Here is a 21,598-nt window from a genome sequence, read left to right as displayed (position 1 = left end):
AAGATCAGATCAGGCAACAATTTTTTGATTAGGTATACATGCTAAATATTTGCTGAAGTTTTTGATCAAAAGAGAGACTTTCCATTTATTTTGAATCAAGCTCTGTATAAATTTTAATCAACCTCGTAATACATTTACTGTATAAAAGCAAATTACACCGTCCTTCAATTCAGATACTAGAAGAAGACGAATATAGAAGATCTATTTATACTTTTACCCACTCTTAGCTAATGTCTTCGAATCTTGATATTTGTTTTCATTTATTCAGAAAAGGATACCAAAATTCTGAAAAACTATATTTATCCAGTTACAAACACTTTTTTAACGTGCAAGGAGCAATTTTATAATAAACGCTAGTCATAAATTGAATCTAGTATCTTGCATAAACAAAGATGGATATTGGTATTCTAAAACGTGCTGGTACGTCAAATTCTACATAGCTACATATATAAATAAACCTACATACATTTTCATGCGTAATAAACTCTTCGCGACTTTACATATGTTTTATTTTTATTTTACCCTACATATGCCCTACATTTACATAGTTTCCGGCTGATTCAGTGCGGTGATCAGTGCGGAAGAGAACTTGTCATAAATAAAACCGTTCACGTGCTTGTATAATAAATAAAGATAATAATATTTTTTAATTATTGTTGTATTTCAGCAAACCAGTTTGAGAAACACCGTCTTTGAGAAGTTTTCTTGAACATTCTAGTTGAAGATTCGAGACTATGATTATTTTTCAAATGTCTCTCGGCTAGCTGTCAAACTGCACAGTTTTGCACTTTTGCGAATTAAAAGATAACCTTTCGTAACTCTTAATTTAATGTAATCGGATTCACAAATGCAAAATAATAATGACTGATAAAGAAGATAAGCTTGAAAAGGTAAACAACCACTCAAAAATCATTTCACACAAGTTGTATTTTTTAGGTTATATTTGTATTATGATTTTGATTGCCGAAATATTTTTAAATTTTACGCTGTTTGTGCCGGCGTTTATTTGTTTAATCTCAGGGTCGCCATGCCCGCAGCCAATCGCCCGATGTGAAGTCGACGGCCGTGGTAAAGTATACATCTGTTCTGTGCCCGGTAGAATTTGCTCGACTACAATGCAATACCGATCTCAATATGCCGCCATCAAACTGGCTGAGCAGCGCCACGGATTCCTATGGCTTGAGACACGCCTTAAGCCAGTCTGTAGGATTTTCGAGGTATGTTTATTCAGTTTTGTAACAATTTCCCTTAAGCAACTGTTTTCAGGTAAACATTCCGTCTGCCCGTAACCAATTGAACAATGTCAACATCATTTTGAAAGCAACGGGGAAGGAAAAATTAAATATTTTACCCCTGAATGAGAACCAAGTACCTACTTAGTAATATTGTTTTTTTTTTTAGTTTCCGTATGGCTCACATGTTTCCAGACTGTGTTGGAGAGGTAGATGTAGTATCGGGAGCAGAATGTATCAAAACATTGCTCAAGTTGCCCTATCATCCCAATGGCATGGTAAGATCTCTTTTGATTTATCCTTTTTGTATTAATTTTAAATTTTTTCCGATTCGATGGTGTAACTGCATATTCTTTTCCCTAAATGTAGAAACCTTGGTGGTTTTGTGTAAGATTACCAAACCATAGAAAATGATTAGGCTTATTATATTTAACCATAAATAAACCACTCACTATTTAACTCTTGGTGTGCCTACCAATGATGTTACAATATACATAGACACGCTGTAGAAATCTCAAAGTGGCAAGCAAAAAATATGTCAATTGTAGTGTTTTCGATTTCATAGTTTTAGTACTAAACTGTCACGCGTTGCATAAGGTCATACCTATAAGTAAAAGTTCCCAAATGCCCTTGTATGTATTGAGGTAGTATTTAATTGTTTTTATTGATACATATTTTTTTATGATTTGATAATGTGATTAATCACCAAACACTAGTAAAAGCTAAGGAATAATTTTTCATTTGGAAAAACACACAAATTACTTATTATTATCGATTATTATAAATGCGGTGTGCTGGATCGGGAGAGGCTGGTTTGGGGAGATCCTTTGACCTCTCCAACTGGTATCTCTTGATCCATCATCGTACGCCGCAACTGTAGGTATATATCATTCGTCTGTCACTCCTGGAAATACTGATCCCTAGATTCCTACCCACCCCTCATACCCTTTTCCTTCCCAGAACTTCCTCTCCTTCCTTACCTTAAAAAGACACCCCACACAGCATCCCATAGGCATAGGCCCTGAGGGAAATTATTCTCCTCAGGGCCTCCTGTGCAGGAATAATGTAAAAAATAAATATATGTACACAATTGTTTCCCGTCTGAAGATTTTATGTGTCGTTAGAGAAAATGCAAGGCCGACTAGAGTAATGGTCTGGGCTTTTTTTTTCAAATATCTTTGACTTTCACCCTTCAATGATGTTTTAGGCCATCATTTCAAATTATGGAGAGAGGGATGGTGAGTTTATATATTAATTTTGATTAAATTGGAGAATTTCAAAATTGTATGGAAGATTAAATTCAAATTCAGACTTAGAATAAATGAGACATAGAATGGAGGGGGGGCAATTTTAGATAAGGCTTGATGGAAGAGAGGATATTTGTTTAGAGAGTGACAACCATAAAAATGTGATCTAAAGTTCCCACTTCTAGACTACCGAACGTACATTCTGAGGAGTCAAGCACATGAATTTTAAAAAGGTGGGAAGGAACAGAACAATGTCCAATCCATGTTCGAATAGCAACTGCCAAATTACGAAGTCAGTGCTGTCGCTAAATAAAGTTCATTGTTTAAAATAGTCTGATCACTCTGTTTGTTTATATGCTTGTGGTAAAACAATAAACAAATCAGCGTAACAACAACAATCGCCACCATTTGCAAACTGTCGTAGCTCTGTTATCGCACAGCGCTGACACTGGCCTGTACTTTATTTATTTATTTATTTATTTTATTTATTTATTTGTTAAGACATACACAGTACAATTAGATATTTTTAGTTATTACATAGTTGTAGTACCTATTAAGTATGTCCATAAAATATCATTACGTAATTTCGCCTGAGATTGTTATAAAAGGAAGGAAGTGTGTGGATAATAATAAATAATAAATGAATTGAAAACAAGAATTATAATAAGCTCACGAATTGTAATTGACTGTTAATAAATAGGAGTTTTGAAAAATGATGTGAAAATATTTTTGAAATATGTCATGCTAAGAAATTTAATAAGTTAGTTTTGTATGTTAGAAAGGAATCATGAAAGATGTCTAAATGTAGTTTAGTCTGCCTTGAGGTAGTATTCGACGCAACTTTTGAATACGAAAGCGCCGCCCGGTCTTATAGTTAATTTTGTTCATACCCTTTTTTTTTTAATGTCTATCTTTGTCGTACATGAACAACGTTTGGATTAAGAATATACTGGTAACATTAGAGTGTTTCTTACTTGCCAGTCTTTATCTTAAGAATTTACTGGTAACATTAGAGTGTTTCTTACTTGCCAGTCTTTATCTTAAGAATTTACTGGTAACATTAGAGTGTTTCTTACTTGCCAGTCTTTATCTTAAATTTTTGAGACAACCCGATCGGCGTTTATTTGGCAAGGTTGTTGGCGCGGTTCACTCCAATCCTTGGGAAGGAAGGTACAGTCATATTTTTTTCCGTAGATATGTAAAGTTGTGCCTAAATTCGAAAAAAGGAGACAAACACAATGTAAAAATGTAAAAGCTTCTTTAATGGGCATAAATAAATTTATATTATAACCATGTAACCCCCACCCTCTCTTTTCCCACCCCACCACACCCTCTCTGAAGCTCTGTCCTAGTCTAATATGATTTCTCTCGCTTTATTTTAATATTATATTTTATACCTTATTAATGTTTGTACCTAGACTAGTTTTTTATAATGCTGTCTTATAAACCTAACAAAGTCGTTTAAAACAAAATAACTTTTCATTTGATTAAACTGTCAAGCCACAAAGTAAACGCTTTCTTTGATAATTATATACTATTTTATATAAATAATTTTCTAAATTCATAAAACTTCTGCTTAATAGTAAATATGTGTACATTTCCCGTTTTGGTTCAATATGTAGTGTACAGAATCCAAAACTTAAAATGTGAACAAAAAATCATTTTGTGTTATTTATTATTCCTTTACCTGATTCAGACCTGGTTTAGCAAAAAAAATGTTGGTTTGGTGACGGCTTTGTATTCAAATTACAACAACACCTCGGTAACAAAATGAACGCTGTTCCTTGGTTTCGCTTACGAGTTTGAACACTTGTACAAGGAGTTTAAACAGAGTTGAGTTGTTAATTTCATTTCCACATTTGTGACGTACACTATGTGGTGTCATTTTTAAAATGAATTTAACTAGACAGGGCTAATCTAATATAATAACATCAATGGATTTAAAACAAATTCGCAGGGGACCTTTATTTTCGCCCAGACTCAGCATAGCGCAAGCGCAAAAAATCCCCGCCCGAAATGTGTTAACTATAAAGCAGAAACCTGTTAAATTTATCATGCTTTAATCTTTATTATCAAAGGATTAATTATTTTTATAAGCAATAATTGTTCGCCTGAAACACTCATCCACATTGAAAAAATCTCCTGATAAAAAATACATGACGCCAACGGGACTCGAACCCGTGTCCATTCGATTTCCGGTCGAAAGCTCTGACCACTGAGCTATGGAGGCTTATCTCTTACCCGCGAAATTATTCAATATATGCTAGTGTTTCATTCGACAATTACTGCTTGTTACATTTTTTTTTTCACCTGAGAACAACCAACTTTATTTTATATGAGAAAGGCATTGTAAGTGCTAACTCTCTCACTAGATGGCGTTGAGACAAATTGTCTACATTTTTAGGTGAAATACTTGAACTTGTCAAATATTAATTATTATTTTTTTGATAAATTAATGTTTTTAAGACAAGATTTTATTTATGCATAGCACAAAGGATAACAATTATTTTTATAAGCAATAATTGTTCGCCTGAAACACTCATCCACATTGAAAAAATCTCCTGATAAAAAATACATGACGCCAACGGGACTCGAACCCGTGTCCATTCGATTTCCGGTCGAAAGCTCTGACCACTGAGCTATGGAGGCTTATCTCTTACCCGCGAAATTATTCAATATATGCTAGTGTTTCATTCAACAATTACTGCTTGTTACATTTTTTTTTCACCTGAGAACAACCAACTTTATTTTATATGAGAAAGGCATTGTAAGTGCTAACTCTCTCACTAGATGGCGTTGAGACAAATTGTCTACATTTTTAGGTGAAATACTTGAACTTGTCAAATATTAATTATTATTTTTTTGATAAATTAATGTTTTTAAGACAAGATTTTATTTATGCATAGCACAAAGGATAACAATTATTTTTATAAGCAATAATTGTTCGCCTGAAACACTCATCCACATTGAAAAAATCTCCTGATAAAAAATACATGACGCCAACGGGACTCGAACCCGTGTCCATTCGATTTCCGGTCGAAAGCTCTGACCACTGAGCTATGGAGGCTTATCTCTTACCCGCGAAATTATTCAATATATGCTAGTGTTTCATTCAACAATTACTGCTTGTTACATTTTTTTTCACCTGAGAACAACCAACTTTATTTTATATGAGAAAGGCATTGTAAGTGCTAACTCTCTCACTAGATGGCGTTGAGACAAATTGTCTACATTTTTAGGTGAAATAAAAAATCATTATCATCATCTTATCATCAGGAGATTTTTTCAATGTGGATGAGTGTTTCAGGCGAACAATTATTGCTTATAAAAATAATTGTTATCCTTTGTGCTATGCATAAATAAAATCTTGTCTTAAAAACATTAATTTATCAAAAAAATAATAATTAAAGGATTAATTGTTTCTTTTAATTTTTCAGATCAGTATGATGGTACACCGTGTTGAAAACACATTACTTTTGGACGATTTTGACATATACCGATACCTGATGAAATCTGAATGGTCGTGGATGAAGAAATTCTTCTACGAAAATGTTGTCAAGTCGTTAAGAAGCAAAGACAAGGTTATGTACATCAAAAACAAGAGCAGATTCGCTTTACAACAGAAGAGTTTAGTATCGAAGTTTTTGTACCACAGCCTCGTACCTTCTTCCCAAGCTAGAGAATATAAAGAAACGGCTGATGCGAGCATTCCAACTTTACCCATCACCGGACCAAATCTTCCTGAACCGAATGTCCAAGAAAATATCCCAGATCCAGGATTCTCTAATCATACATATAATCGGAACGTTGTCTGGACTTTTGAAGATATACAAATGCTAATCGGAAGCGATATGCCTATTTTTGGTGGGGTAGATCGACCATGTGTAAGCCTTCGTCTAAGAGACGCAAGCGAACCCATCAACGTGTTAACCGGCATAGATTACTGGCTGGATAACTTGATGTGCAACGTCCCCGAGGTAGTAATGTGCTACCACTTGGACGGCATCGTCCAGAAGTACGAACCAATCAAAACGGAAGACCTCCCAAACTTGGAAGATTCTAAATTCTCGCCGAAGGTCATAAGAAATGTAGCGCAAAACATCTTGTCGTTTCTAAAAGCCAACGCGACTAAAGCAGGACACACTTATTGGCTATTTAAAGGCACGCACGATGATGTAGTCAAACTCTATGATTTAACAACACTATGTGGTACTGTTGGCAATCCCGCTGATCCCGACGAGAATCCGTTTACGATTCCTGTGGCCATGCTTCTGTACAGGGTTGCGAGGAACATGAGCCTCCCGTGCCAGGCTGGACATATCAGATTGCTGCTGGAGAATTGTATCAAATTGCTGCCCATTGAAAAGTATCCACAAATTGTAGCCTCTTCCCATTATATGCTGGCTAATCTTTATGTTCCTGCTGATACTAATCCAGGAGATCCTAGCTTCAAAGGTAAGATGATATCGAGGGGTAATTACTACAACTAGGTAACATGGAAATCAGCATTAACATCAGCATAAATCAACTTTATTTCCTCGCCCCATGTATGCTATGTATTTGTGGCATATATGCGCGAGGAAATAAAGGTATGGTTTTGTGTATAACTAAAAATCCACCTCTTCTATTAAACTCTTTCAAAAGTTAGGGTACAGTTGCAGAATTCTGCCTCACTCTTTTTTTTTAAAACAACAACGTTAAGTAAGTTGTTATCAACTTAATTACTACAAGAAACAACTATTTTTAGTCGCGTGAGATGGTAAAAGATGCGTTAAAGATTCATTTTTCTCAATCGAAGTTCAAAATTTCACGTGCGACCACTATATTCTTTCTTAATGTATCATCTGACGTTTGTTGTGAGTTAAGTTTGAAGGTTAGGAAATACGCATAAATTATTAATATAGAATTGACTATTGTAGTACTTGATAAGAATGTCAATACTGCGTTAAAAAAATTGCCATTATTAATTTGAAATGTCATTTTGATGAAATAGAATCATCAACGGGTGAGTGCGAATGCGGCGATCCAATCACCTGCCGCCGCCGCGATGAAGACGATGAAGAGTCATTCTCCGACAAGTCCACCAGGGATGGCGGGGCTTCATCGCTGGACACCAGCAAGACATCGCTGGACGGTGCTGCCAGTTCATCATCACCGGGCAGGCAGGGAAATCAGGACAAGAATGATAAGGAATCTGGCTCCAGTTGTAAATCTAGCAAGGTTAGTGGTGTATGATTTAAACCTTCAATACAGCTCCATTTACCGCTTTCTTTTGCTAACCGATACAGAGCGAACGGTAAGTTATCTGAAAATTCACCCAGCAATTCTACGTTTTTTTAATAAGCTCGATGATATCAATATTTGCTTTGCTCCAATTTTACCATTCTAATTCTCTGTACATGGTTCCTGGAAACTAGTGGTGCAAACGGGAAACTGGTGAATCTACATCACATAGAGAGCATAATTTTTTTTTTCAAGAAAAAAAGATGATGTTGTGTTGTGTCTAGACGTTTATTCTGAGTCAGTGAGTTGCGTAGTTGGTAATGACTAGGACCGACGAGGATCACACCAGGTGTAGACGGCGATGACGGCGGTAGAATGGTCGAGGCACGGGTCAGTGAGTCAACGCCGCGTTGGTGGAGACCGGACTCGTGGATGTGTTCAGCACTGATGAAGAAGTGGAGTCTTCCGGGTACTTCAGTGTGAACGAGGTAGCCGAAGGTGCGATGGACCTGGTCGACAGATGAGCGGGGGATGCAGACCGGCGACGATGCAGCGGGGCCGAGGCGCAGACCGGCGAAGTGGTTGCAGGGTCTAGGCGCGTTAGGTCAGTGCTGGCCAGGAACGATGGCCGGGGCCATGAATGATGGCATGTGATCCCAAGGAGTCCATAATTAATTATAGTTCGTGCAGAGCCGGGTGTAGGTGAGATATGTGGTTCCCATTTCAAGTCTTCTGATATGGTAACTCCTAGGTCTTGTTGTTATATAAAAAATGTCGGTCCTCACTATCAAAGAAGTGCGCGAGCCATCACTGCCTTTTAGCTAACTCAAACTATCCTAACATATATTATGATTGTCTTATTCCCCAGGTGAAAGGCAGCGAGAGCCACTTCAGCCGAGGGGTGGCGGTGGACAGCCTGATGCACCCGCGCGTGGCCCTGCCTCCCCCTGAGGGGGGCTCCGAGTCCCCCCCGCCCGGAGTGGATGGCCACGTAGGAGAGCGCTGCCTGCTGGCGCTGGGGCATGTGCGGGAGGGGCTCGAGGCGTTGCAGCTGTTCCCGGAGAACAAGGATTTTGTAAGTTGTAACAATTTTCAGATACATAGTTTTACATCTTTATGACTTCCCATGATGCCTATTCTGCTGTCAAAAAGGCAGTTGGAAATTTTCGGTGGTCACATTCTGATGTACTTTTTATTATAATAGTTTGAATACATTAAAAGTCTCACATATATAATTTTTTTTAATCGATTTTTAATGTATTTTTGTATTTTCATGTTGATTTTGTGTAGGTACTCCAAATTTTTTTTATAATTAAAAAAAAAAATTGTATTATTACCTGTCTTGAAACAGACTAGTGAGGCAGGTAACATACTTGCAATAACATATTATATTATCCCAATAAACGCACGGATTACTGGTAGTTAAATAAAAAATTTAAATCATACCGTGACCATTGAAAAATTCTAGCTGCGTTTTTGCTTAGGAAAGCAGTATTGTTATGTTCTGTATGATGTTTATTTTGAAATTTATTTTGCTGAACATAAGAAACGATTATTCAATTTAAAACAATACATTGTGCACTTAAGTCAGTCCTTATTTAAATATGGAATTATTATCAATTTGGGAGGAGCAACAAACTCTTAAGTTTGGCGTGTTTTCACCTTTATCACATTTGATTGCCTATCAAATTGATAATCGGCACCATTTTTCATTTTTGTCATTTGAATATTCGTTTATTCTCTGCCTATTCAGCTTTTGATCAAATTGTTATCAACTCTGAAATAGGCAAAGAATCGTCATTTCACAAGGGCAAAATCAAATTGACATTTAATTAACAACTTGTGACAGAGGTTGGAACAACGCAATCTAAATTGATTTTATTGAATTTACCCAAAATCAATTATGTGTAAAAACCATACTGAAAAGATATAGAATTTCACAAATTTTAAATACATATGTATAAAAGTTTTCTTAAATACATTTTTGACACAAAACACTAACATTAAACTAGGCTAAACATAAAACTGAATTTTAAATAATAATCTTACACTTATTTATTCAATTACGGGAGGTTAGACAGCTAGAGCAATGGACTTATCTTGTTGTGTAAGAATTTGATATAGGTACTTGAAATATCACCTTCCTGATATGGCTATAAACATACTTGAATCAAGATAAACCTCAAAATTAAGTACAGACTCTTTCTTTAATATTTTAAAAGATAGAAAGTTCCAGAAGTATCACACGTTTGGTGTTCATGCATGTATTATTTAATTTCCTAACAATTGTGTTTTAATTTTTTTTTTCAGGAAACCGACGGAACAGCACACTCATCCAAGCCAAAATTCAAAGAAGATGAAAATCCAAAAATGGCCCATCCCTTCGAACCTATCCCAATGAGTTACGAACCTCTCAACCCTAAAGAAGAAACCAAAATGGCGGACTCAGACGAACCAATCGCCTTAGGATACCCAACAGAAAAAAATACACAACAAACTGAAGATAAAAACACAAATAAATCAGAACAGAAACCAAACAGAAGACGAAAGAAGAAAAGACAATCCATAGATCACTCGGATTTGCAGAAAAATGTCGCTACGAAACAAGACGTAGACAATTTAATACAAAAACCAGACGGTGTCTTACTACGAAAAGATAATTCTTTACCCACGTGGCAAGAACCTAACGATGATGATGATTCATCGTGGAATATACATTTAAAGATTCTGTTGTACGAAAAGACGTGTTTATCGTACGCTACACTAGCTGAACAGCACTACAAAGATGGGCAATACGGCCTGTCTTTTAAATATATTGTTCTCGCTCAAAAGTGTCAGGATATTTGCAAGATTCTGAGTAATTCTCACGCGGTGGAAGACAGTTGTCTACTGGGAAGGGCGGGCGATAATCTGTTTCAGTTTTCCAAGAATTGGGAGAAGTACGATAACTGTTTTGTGAAGCAGATCGGCGCTCTGTCGGAGGTGGAGACCAGGATCATGGAGGCGGTGGACAATGACCTGGTGCAGTATAGCAAGTCGGATAATTACAAACCCAAGAAAAGGAACTCTCTTTCTAGTAAGTACATTTTTTAACAATTTAAATTAATAGATTTCAGACCTGAATTAAAACTGGCAGTGGTAGAACATATCTGGTGCTTGATATTAATTGGTAGAGCTTTAATCTCTCACTCCGCAGACTCCGCATCTCATTCCGTTGCAGAGATATTGCATTAAGTATTCCTCGGGCGTCCCCTACTTCTTCTACCATTCAAATCACTCTTTCAAATTGCAGTTGGAACCTTTGGTTTCACAGAGGTATATATTTTAATTATTCTGTTCAAGATTTGAATATAAAGCGTGGTGTTTTTTCTTTCTAACCTTAGACCATATGAGCTGTTCCTAAAAGCGAACAAATTGACTCTACTGGCACCTTAATTTAAGCCTACTGTGCATTGCAGTCTCATTTTTTCTAACGCACCCTCTATTTTTTTCTTTTTTTGGTAGGTAACCACCTGGAGTTAAAGTTAATACATTTTATCACCTACCAGTAAAAATATTCAGTAATGAATGCTAAGATGTCATTACAAAGTAAATTTAACTAACGCAATTAATCTTCAATCTCGTTGCAGACATGGTGCCACCCAAAGACCTGGAACACGCCATGATATCCAGCTGTGATTTCTACAGCCAGGCCCTGAAGTTAGCTCCGGAGAACCAGAAAGAAGAACTGCTGAGGAGGATTGCTTCCGTGAAGAATGAGCTGGGAGTCAAATACATGTATAATGCTCAAGGTAACAAAACTCCTTCCATCAACATAATGCCAAACACCCGAGGTGATAGATATATTAACAAATTTGATATTCATTATTGATCGCGGTTTTCACCAATCAAACCAAAACCTTCCTGTATAATTGTGAAGGTATAGGCAGCGCTTTCTTGTTCAAATTCATTTTCAGTCTTTAAAATCGATGCCGGGTGTAGAGAAGCAATCGCGCCCAAATGCCTAAAAAATAGACATAGCGCCATCATTTTAACCTCGCTTTAACCCCTCCGACTTTTCGCGAACTTGAAGCTAAGATGTCTTTACCGAAATGTCAATTTCACGAAAACGTTGTGTTATTACCGCCTCACAATCAAAGCTCTATAAATGAAACATTACTGAACGGAGCCGAATAGTAAAAACTGTTTTAGAAAGGTTACAAAATAGGCTTTCAAATTGTTGTATCATAAATAAATATTAACATTTGTAAATATTTAAATTTAGAATGGAAACATGAAAAAATTGTAAAAATGACTCACCTGTAATGTTTTATGTAAAAACGATACTAAAATCACGGATAATGTAAAAAAAAAACACTTATTTCATCGTACAAATGTACAATAAACAATTCTGTCACTTCACTTTTTGACCATTTCATACAAAATATATTTTTAAAAAAATAATTAAACTTGCGAGGCGGGTCGGCACGTCAAACGGCTTTCTTGGCGTCGTTTTACGATTTGGCGGGTAAAATTTGCTTCCACTGAGTAGGTCTTTTTACGGGTTTCTATGGATAACTTTGAATAGAGATGTGAAGCTTCATTCAATACGAATATTCTACTTTTTGTTTTAGGGATGTCACTAGAAGAATAACGGAGTTATGACGATTTTTGTGGAAACACACGCGTTGACGTGTAAACACGCTTATTGTACTTGACTGCTATCGTTATTTTATCGTGTATATCTGCTTACGTTGCTGACCGGTTAAAGAGGAAAGCTGAAAGTTTGTGCCAGTACCACTCTATTCCGTAGATGATGAAATTGTCCAATTCTTATTTTTCAAAAGTTAAATGTTTAAAAACTAATTATAGATGAAGCCGCTATTTATTATTTGAACAGCTCAAAAAACATGTCTGCCAAAGTTTTGACCTTGTTGTTAAAAGTCAATAATGTCTTTACGGCTATGCACTACGTCGTCGTGTAATATTTTAAATCGAGCCGCTATCAATAACACCCCTTATGTAGGTGGCGATAAGGTTTAAATTCCCGCTTAACACCATCCGCCTGTTTTTATTTATGCGAGAAAAAAACATGGCCAAAAAGTGCCTTTTATTTTATTTTGTGGATGTTCAGGCATAAATATTTCATTTTTTTCTGATCATTTTATAAAAAACTTAATTTGCCACATTATACAATAAAAACATAACCGAAAATGGGTTCGTAAGTAGGAGATTTTGAACTTTAAAGCAGTTTTCATAGGCCTTATACATAATTTTTTTCTGGGCTTATAAAAAGATTAACTAAAAAATACTCGATTATTTCAAAGACCAAGATGTATTCTACTCGCAGTATTTAATTAAAGCATATGAAACATTTCTAGGCGACCAAATTTTCAAACCAAAAACACATGATTTTGCATTACTATGTACGTAGTGCATCGCCTTAATACAAATTTATGTTCTTGACCTATTTTCTTATAAATAAATATGTACATAAATTTGAATAAATAAGTGCTGTAAGTCACCTTAAGAAATTGGCATGACTGCTTTAAACGACTTATTATGGGCAATTTCATGTATGCAAATATTATAATTTCATCAACAAGTTTCCATTTACAAAATCTGAATATATTTCTTCCAGAAAACTATGCGGCCTTCTGCAGCGACGAGAACCCTGATGTGGAGCCTAAAGAAGCGCCGCTGTTCGAGACGTACGCCAAGAAGTCTCTGGCCTGCCTCATGGAATCTGCGCGCATCTTCGAGCAGGTCAACGATCTGCCCAACTTGGCGCTTCTACACTGCAACACGGGCAGGTTCATGCGCTTCAAAGCGCATTGCAACCAGATTAATCACAGGTGAGGGGATATTGTCAAATAAATTGGCAAATCCAAAATGAGGCCTGAAGTGCATGATCTAGCCATCTTTATCTTAGCACAGACCTGAAAAATCACAGGATAGTCATAGAGGTACTATTGGGTACTAATTAATTTCTCTTCGAAACGTGTTCCACTATTATCACTCAGTAGCAATGTGCGGGGTATCACTGCGGATTTGGTAGTTTCCGGCCGCTGGAGCGTTGGGAGAGTTGGAGGTCAAATTGGACTAATTGGAGGTAAAATAAGTAGAACCCATTTTTTTCCTTTGTGTCTCATAATAATAATAATAATAATTGTATGTTAATGAAAAAATAAGAAAATACACAGATTTAGGAATGTTAATGAAAAAATTACAAAATACACAGATTTAGGAAATGTTAATGAAAAAATAAGAAAATACACAGATTTAGGAAATGAAATAAAAAGAATTTGGCATTCTCAGACTATAAAAATATTACCATTCGTTATTTCGGCTACTGGCATTATATCTAGCTCTCATTAAAAATTTAGCCCTATTAGATCTATCAAAAAATTTATATATAAAGATGCAAAAGTCGGTCATTTTGAATACATGTAGGATAACGAAAGATTTTTTAAATATTTATGTTGAGGGATCAGTAGGATTTATAGGCCCTGTTAGGAGTTCTACCGAGCCGAACTCTCTGATATGAAAATATCTGGAGTCGGTGAATTATTTTCCCATTTGATCTCTGGTGAGTTGACGTGTTGTTCTTGTATTGTTTTGTATTTATTTTGCTCATATAATGCACTTGCATAGTGTTGATTGACTAGATCAAGGCTGCCCAACCCCAGGCCCGCGGGCCACATTGTGGCCATTGAACAAATTATAAGTGGCCCGCGTGAAAATTTTCAAAAAAACTGCCAATCCGCCAATTTGAAAAAGTGTCGCGGGCCCGCGGTAAAACAAACAATGCAGCTTGCGCGCGGTCACCAGTGTTGCCAACGACGGCGATTTATCGCTATTTAGGCTACTCAGAACGAGAATCAGCGACGATAAAATCTAATATTTATATATGATGTTCGGGTGTGCGGAATTTTTTCTTTTTTCTCAGCGAAGTTTCATAACAACCCCCCCCCCCCATGGATTTCAAATATTTTGTGCGGAGCACTTATTTAGATTTTTTTTTTGTGGGGAATTATGTTTTATAGAAATTCTCTAACAACCCCCCCCCCCATGGAAATAGGAACCGTCAGGTATTCAGTGGCCCGCCAGTGATTCAAAATCGTCAATTTCGCCCAACTGCTAAAAAGGTTGGGCAGCCTTGGACTAGATGATCATTAATTTGTGGAAAAGTGTGTGGAAGGGTTTAGTTTTTCCTATGGGGAAGATTTAACCCGGACATAAAATCGGAAGTTTTACATAACTTTTATAGCGCCGCTTTTGTGAAAAATCTCATCTAATGGAGATTCTGAATTCTCGACAAATCAGTTCCAATTTTGAAAATGGAAATTAATGTAATTTTTCATTAAAAATATTTTATTATAGGTAGGTACTTTATCGCTTGTTTAAATTCTCCCAACAAACACTTGAAAAAATGAAACAATTCAAAGCAAAAGTTATAGAGTTCATTGAAAGATGCACAACTGAATTGGTATTTTTAATGTGTTTTGTATTTTCCTATACAAGAGACATTACATATTAGGGTGAGATTAGGAAGCTAAATGAAAACCTAGTTAAGGGACTGTTCACCCCAAATAATAACCTAGACGGAGAATGGGAATCAAACAGAAAACTAATAAAGATGCATTTCCCTCCAGTGCTGAACAGAGGCGCCTCTACAACCTGGCGGTGGAGCACTACGGGCAGGCCCTCCGACTGCTGCTGGGGCGCGGCTGTGAGCCCGTCAGGGACCTGGTGCGCTGGGAACTCAGCACGGCACTCTTCACGCAGGCGTGCCTGCTGCAGGACTCTCCGCCCAACACTGCTGATGTAAGTTCACGTCTTAGCCTACAGAAGTTTATTGCACCCCAATATAATAAATAAGAAAAGTGTCACTATTCAAAAATTGTGATTCCTTAATTAAATATTTGAATTACTTTTTTAAAAACATGCTTGGTCTGCTCACCACTAGATGGCGGAAGTGAAGTAGACTATTTTATCTCCCGGCCTGCAGAACTAACTTGCCAATGGTCATTCCGGCGGGGAGAGCAATCTTGCTGTTGAACAGAATCAATTCGGATATCGACATTTTTAGCATCAATGAAGCTGCCTTTAAAATGCAAGCTCTATTATCACTGGCATAGTTGATAATATATGAATCCTATAATTTCTATACCCGCTATATCCGATTTTTTGACAAAATGATCTGAGTATGACATCTTGTTCACATTTTTGCGAGCAACAAGAGGAGCCTAAAATTGAGTTTCAAAACCCTCCTTATCATGACCAAAAACCATGTTAAAACTGCGAGTGAGAAACCAAATCCGCTATATCATACAGAAAGTCACTATCAAAACCCGCTATATCGGATTCAACGAATCACAAGCAGTTATTTTGCCAAAATACATTATGGCCGCCGCTCTGACGCCACGCTCGTGTGTCAAAATGATCTACGCGTGAGTTTCTAAACCCGCCATGTCGCCTCAGTTGACTTTCAAAATCACGAAGTGAGTATCAAAATCCGCTATATCCATTTTATTTATCGAAATTACTTAATTATTGCTAGACATATATAGAAAAATAAATGCTTTTCGAAATTTTATTACTCCAATTCATTATATAAAAAATTTTAATGCATTTACTTATGTACGCTAGAGATGTGACAGTTTTTTGCGGTTTTCTCCAAATCAATGAAAGTTGATATAGCGGGTATAGAAATTACACGACTCATATACACACTGTTAATATTAATCTAAGAATTCTTATTATAAAAATATTTTAAAAACTCATTGAAATTAACAATTTTGTAATGTTTTTGAAATTAATAAACAAAATTGAATTGAATTGAAGTCAAGAGAAGTGAAACACTTTGTATAGTGTTTTCGGATCTTTGCAAGTAAAACTATTACCAGACGTAGTTAAAAAACTGTTCCATTGTTTCATACCAGGACAGCCTCCGAGGTCGAGTGGATTTGATGAAGTTGTGTTAATTTAAAATTCATTCATTTAAAATAATATATAGTATACTTGCTGCAAGTCCCAGAGTGGAAGATACTCTCAGTATCGCCCTGGTGTAAGGCCACTATTCAGAATTGAAATGGCTAACCAATACCTAGGTAGTCCCCCGCCTTCCTCTTCACATCTCCTTCCCCTCCCCACTACCCTGTGTTTTTATATACCTATATTATATAGATGTCACCCGTGACGGGTAAAAACATTCATTTTTTAAAAACATAGCCATCTGTTGGATGTAAAAGCAACATCTGCCCAGACAGACTGAGCCACAAAAACACGTGGTGGGGTATAGCTAGTTATTAAATAATTACCTTAATATTAAACAGAAAATATGAAAGATTTAATTGATATAATTTTTTCTCTCCATGAGTATTCTGGGCAATGAGGAATACATATGGTAGTTAGTCTCAGAATTTCTGCACCGAAATAAATTCCGAAGACTAAATGTTTCTGTTTCCAGGCGGCAGAGGAGGCTGTTGAGGCTCTCCGAGTGGCGCTCCGCAATTGCCCCCTGACCCCTGGTCCCCGGCAGTGCCTCTACCAGTTCCGGGCGGCAGTCCTGCATCATAGACTCGCCTCGCTCTACCACAATCAATACAGGTAAAGCAACACTATAAGATTCCGTCCCCTATGACAAGTTTAAGGCTGTCAACTTTTGGAGAGATTTTACGAAGATTCAAATTCTTGTAGTGTAGTGAAGTCCTGTTCACTCGTTAACCTGTTTTGCATTCCGTCTGTCTGTAAATTTGTTTTTACTTCAAGACGGTGGGCCGTTTTAATGGTTCAGCAAAGATTCTTTTTTTCAAATAGAAATCTTCATGTTTATTTTGACTTTCTAATTCAAATTTTATAATTCCTTATTTGAAATTTAAAAAGTGTTGCGTAAATATATAATTTATAATTAAGTAGGTTGATATTTAAGTACCTACTCGCAATTTGAATGATTTCAAAGGATATTTTTGTTATAAAAGAAAAAATTAGAAATATTTTTGGACACAAGGTCTACTGTTCACAGAACTACTAATGTAGTTCCTTAACTTTTATTGTTATTGCAGGGATCCGAAGCAAGACATGGCAAAAAGGAAGGCCATGTCCGCCCTCAGCAAACTGAACTACGAGCAGGCGGTAAAGCTGTTTATTCTACTGGACGACTCCTCCATGCTTCTCACAGTGCAACTGGAACATGTGGCACTGCTGGAGTATCAGGCCAACAGTGAGTTCAGTTCGTTAAATTTCAAGTGTTTAGACCAGAGGTTCCCAAAGTGGTCTATATTGGCCCCCAGGGGTTGATATCGGCTTGGGGGGTCTATGTCAGTGAGAAAAAAATTTGGGGGTCCACGAGATTCAAATGGGGGTACATACGAGCGGACCCCCATTTACCTCAAGTCAACATTTAGGAGTTCCGTAAATGGCACAATAGACCTAACACAAAAATAATCGACTGGGAAATTTGCTTATTTGATATTTGCGTTTTTATATTTCGTAAAGTTGTTAATTGAGGTATATAAATAGAGTCTATGTTCCTTTTCTCGTCAGAATTAATATATTCAAGCAAAACATTGCTTATTGGAAGCCGCGAATTTTCATAGTTCCCCAACTTGTTTTTGAAAATCGTCCAGGGTAATAATGACATTCAACATTTAAATGTACTTTACACATACTTCAAAACTAAGTTTGAGGACATTTTGACTATCGAAATGGAACGTTGAAGAATCGGAAAACATGTGACAAGAAGAAATTACCGGAATAAGCACTGACAAAGAACTTAAGGGGCAGTTCTGAAGGGCTAGCTACAGAAAAAAATTCCCGTTGCTTATCCTGCTTCATTTTCATTTGGTGTAATACCTCACAAGGGTGCCCCTGACTGCACAATGTAAAGACAGAGCAACTATACCGCCACCCAGTTGTTGGGCAGGCAAGGGAAGGGAATCTTTTTACTAAAAAAATAAATGATTATCACATGGGACGTTAATAGTTTTATGAAAATTCAATGTTCGGCAGTCTACGGAAAAAAATATATTTGGCAAGTGGTCTACGGGGCATAAAAGTTTGGCAACCTCTGGTTTAGACGCTGGGGTTTTGAGGTTACGTAAATTTTTAGTGCAAATGAAGATAAAAACAACAGCAAAAAGTAATTTAAATTTGATAATATCCTTTATAACAGATTTGATTTGAGATTTTCACCGCCAAAAGTGATTTATTTTTGAGGTATTATGCCGTGTTTCACTACCTCCTTCTTAACCAAACGTTTCGGACAGTGTCCATCATCAGGGCAGATGTGTGATGATGACGCTGTAATGATTGAAAACTGATGTGGCTATTTTACATAAGTCCTTTTGACTTCTAGACCAACTGGTCAATGTAATTAATTATCTGTTCAATAATGAATTTTGATAATGTTTGATCAATTTCATCTCGTAAGGGTAATTCGACCTTACTTCGGGCACATCCAACACGCCTACAACACACTTCCATCAGTTTATTATCTCTTCAGTCTAATGTAATAGTAAAATCTATGTAAGGTTTTGACTTTTAGTTGCAAAATTCAAATAATTTGATGTTCGCTTGTTGTTAAAAAAACTAATAAAAATGATTTCCTACTCTTTATAAATAATATAATGTATGTATTAGATAAAGTATCTAACCATCAGCCACCTCGGCACCGACGGACCGGCACACACTCTTTGCCTCATTCACATTCATACACGAGATGATAACATACTGACTTTTTATATGGACCGACTCAAGTATTTTTTGAAGTGAAACTTCTTTACGCGCGTTATGCAATTTCGAGGACTGGAGTAAAACCAACTCATGACCGTCATCAAAAACCGTGATCATTTCGCTATAGGAGCCTAGCCAATATTATATACCTACTTTCGGTCGCTCTCCAAACTCAGCTTCACGGTCTAGAGGCAAAGCGCCCGATTGTCGTCGTGAAGAACCGAGGTTCGATCCCCGCTTTAACTAATTTTTTTTTTCTTTTTGTGATTTTTTTAATAATAATTTTTTTTAAAGTGATAAAATGCTGTCGTGCTGCGACTTTTAGATATTTTGGTCGAATACGTAATGACCGCGGTCTAGAGGCAGAGCGTTCGACACTCGTTATGCAGGACCCGGGTTCGAATCCCATATTTTTATAACTTTTAATTTTTTTTTATCAACGATTTGTAATAATGTAGTAAAAAATTAGATAAATTTGTTAATTCAAATTTAATTTACTTTACGGTACCTATATGATATTTTGGTCAAAATATAGCTTACAAATCGAGCCGGTAGAGTCGCTCGGTATTTTGATTAATTATTTTTATTTTGAATCATTAAAATTACTAATCAAGGCCGATAACGCCGCGTCGTGCGAAATATCTCTCCTCGCGGTCTAGAGGCAGAGCGTTCGACACTCGTTATGCAGGACCCAGGTTCGAATCCCATATTTTTATAACTTTTAATTTTTTTTTATCACATGCTACTTATAAATATGTCAATAGACAGAAAAAAAGAGAGAATGAAATGAAAAGAGAGAGAGAGAAGAATACTAAAAGTTTCACTTCCGTCGTGCGTAGGCTTGCCACACACTGTATTTTTTTTTTAAAAAGAACGACAAACATTCCCGAGTTACGAATAACCCGACAATATTTGAAAATCTCCTACTACCACCACAGTAAGCGGAAAATGTTGCTTGTGTTGTGATGGAGGACTTGATCATGCCATGTCTTCCTCGGGTTTCCCAAATTCTTCTACGATAAATTTTCCTTACACTCTTTTCTTTGTACACTTGCTCTACATGCCCAAACCAGCTAAGCGTCGCTGTTTAATCTTACGCATTACGCTTACATCAGCCTTGAATTCTTTGAGAATCTCTGCATTTCTCACACACCACACATTACACCACGTTTTACCACACATACGCCCCAGGGATCTCATTTCCACAGCATTCAGTCTTCTTTCATCCTTCTTCTGCCAATTCCATACCTCACTGCCATACGTCAGGGTAGGTATCAGCACTCCATTGCGGACTGCTAGCTTCGCTTTTTTGGACAATTTTTTGTTAGCACCAGCTGCCTTCAGTCCTCCGTTAATGGATTTACCTGCATTTACCCTTCTTTCAATATTTCTGTCAGCCTTTCCATCTCTCGTAAACAGATTTCCCAAATATAAAAAATCCATTCACCTACTCCCAAGTATTCATTGTTCAAAACTAAAAATATGATACCTACTTAAATATTAATTTACTCTCTAATATTGATTGTTTTTTCTTTCCTCAGACAGCGCAGGGATCAAGCTAAAATGCCTCCAAGCGGCGCTTGAATTGTTAGAACAAAGTGAACCGTTCATCAATATCATCGCCACCAAAGAAGCTAGTTGTGAAAACAGCGACTCTTCTCTACAAAGTGATGAAACAAACAACTCATCTGTCAGCGATGAATCGCCAGAGAAAAAAAACATAGACAACAAAGAAAAAGACAAAACCATTGAGAGAGATGAGAAATCAAACAAAACCACAGAAAAAGAGAAAGATGAGAAATCGAAAAAAACAAAAGTACCTACCGCAAAAGAAGATGAAGATCTCAAAGCAGAATTCAAACTTCTTATCCTTTTTCAACAGAGGCTTCAGTTTATTTTGAAGAGTTTAATTCAGTTGTGCCTTCAGAAGCATTCGGGCGTATCGAAAAAGGATTCAGATAAAATGTCGTCCGCTTATAAGAATATGTACAGCTTAACTTTGAGGATAGGCAAGTTTGAGTGTGCCGATTGTAAAATGTTTGCGAAAATGCTGTGCGAAATACTTATTAAGATGAAGGATTATGCCAATGAAAATAATGAATTATAGTTATTGTATTTTTATTAGGTTTTATTTTTATTATAAGCTTAAATTATATTACATTTGCTCATGACATGATTGTT

At 36.5% G+C, this 21,598-nt stretch overlaps 1 protein-coding gene across 1 annotated transcript; it reads left to right on the top strand.

Annotated features, from left to right (window-relative positions):
- The first annotated feature begins 624 nt into the window (after positions 1-624).
- LOC149411471 (erythroid differentiation-related factor 1) lies at positions 625-21,588 on the top strand. The gene is made up of 13 exons (XM_089647014.1): positions 625-890; positions 1,021-1,217; positions 1,402-1,510; positions 5,917-6,934; positions 7,473-7,699; positions 8,571-8,777; positions 10,013-10,778; positions 11,332-11,493; positions 13,323-13,536; positions 15,337-15,508; positions 17,154-17,293; positions 17,749-17,906; positions 20,959-21,588. Exons 1-13 carry the CDS (start codon positions 861-863, stop codon positions 21,522-21,524), a joined length of 3,966 nt encoding a protein of 1,321 aa, XP_089503140.1. The 5' UTR covers positions 625-860; the 3' UTR covers positions 21,525-21,588.
- The last annotated feature ends 10 nt before the right edge of the window (positions 21,589-21,598 follow it).

Source organism: Hesperophylax consimilis, chromosome 25 (assembly GCF_061612785.1).
Source record: "Hesperophylax consimilis isolate HC1 chromosome 25, BYU_Hcon_1.0, whole genome shotgun sequence".
NCBI lineage: Eukaryota > Metazoa > Arthropoda > Insecta > Trichoptera > Limnephilidae > Hesperophylax > Hesperophylax consimilis.
Note: the sequence above shows the minus strand (reverse complement) of the source record. Positions and strands in the feature narration are given on the sequence as shown.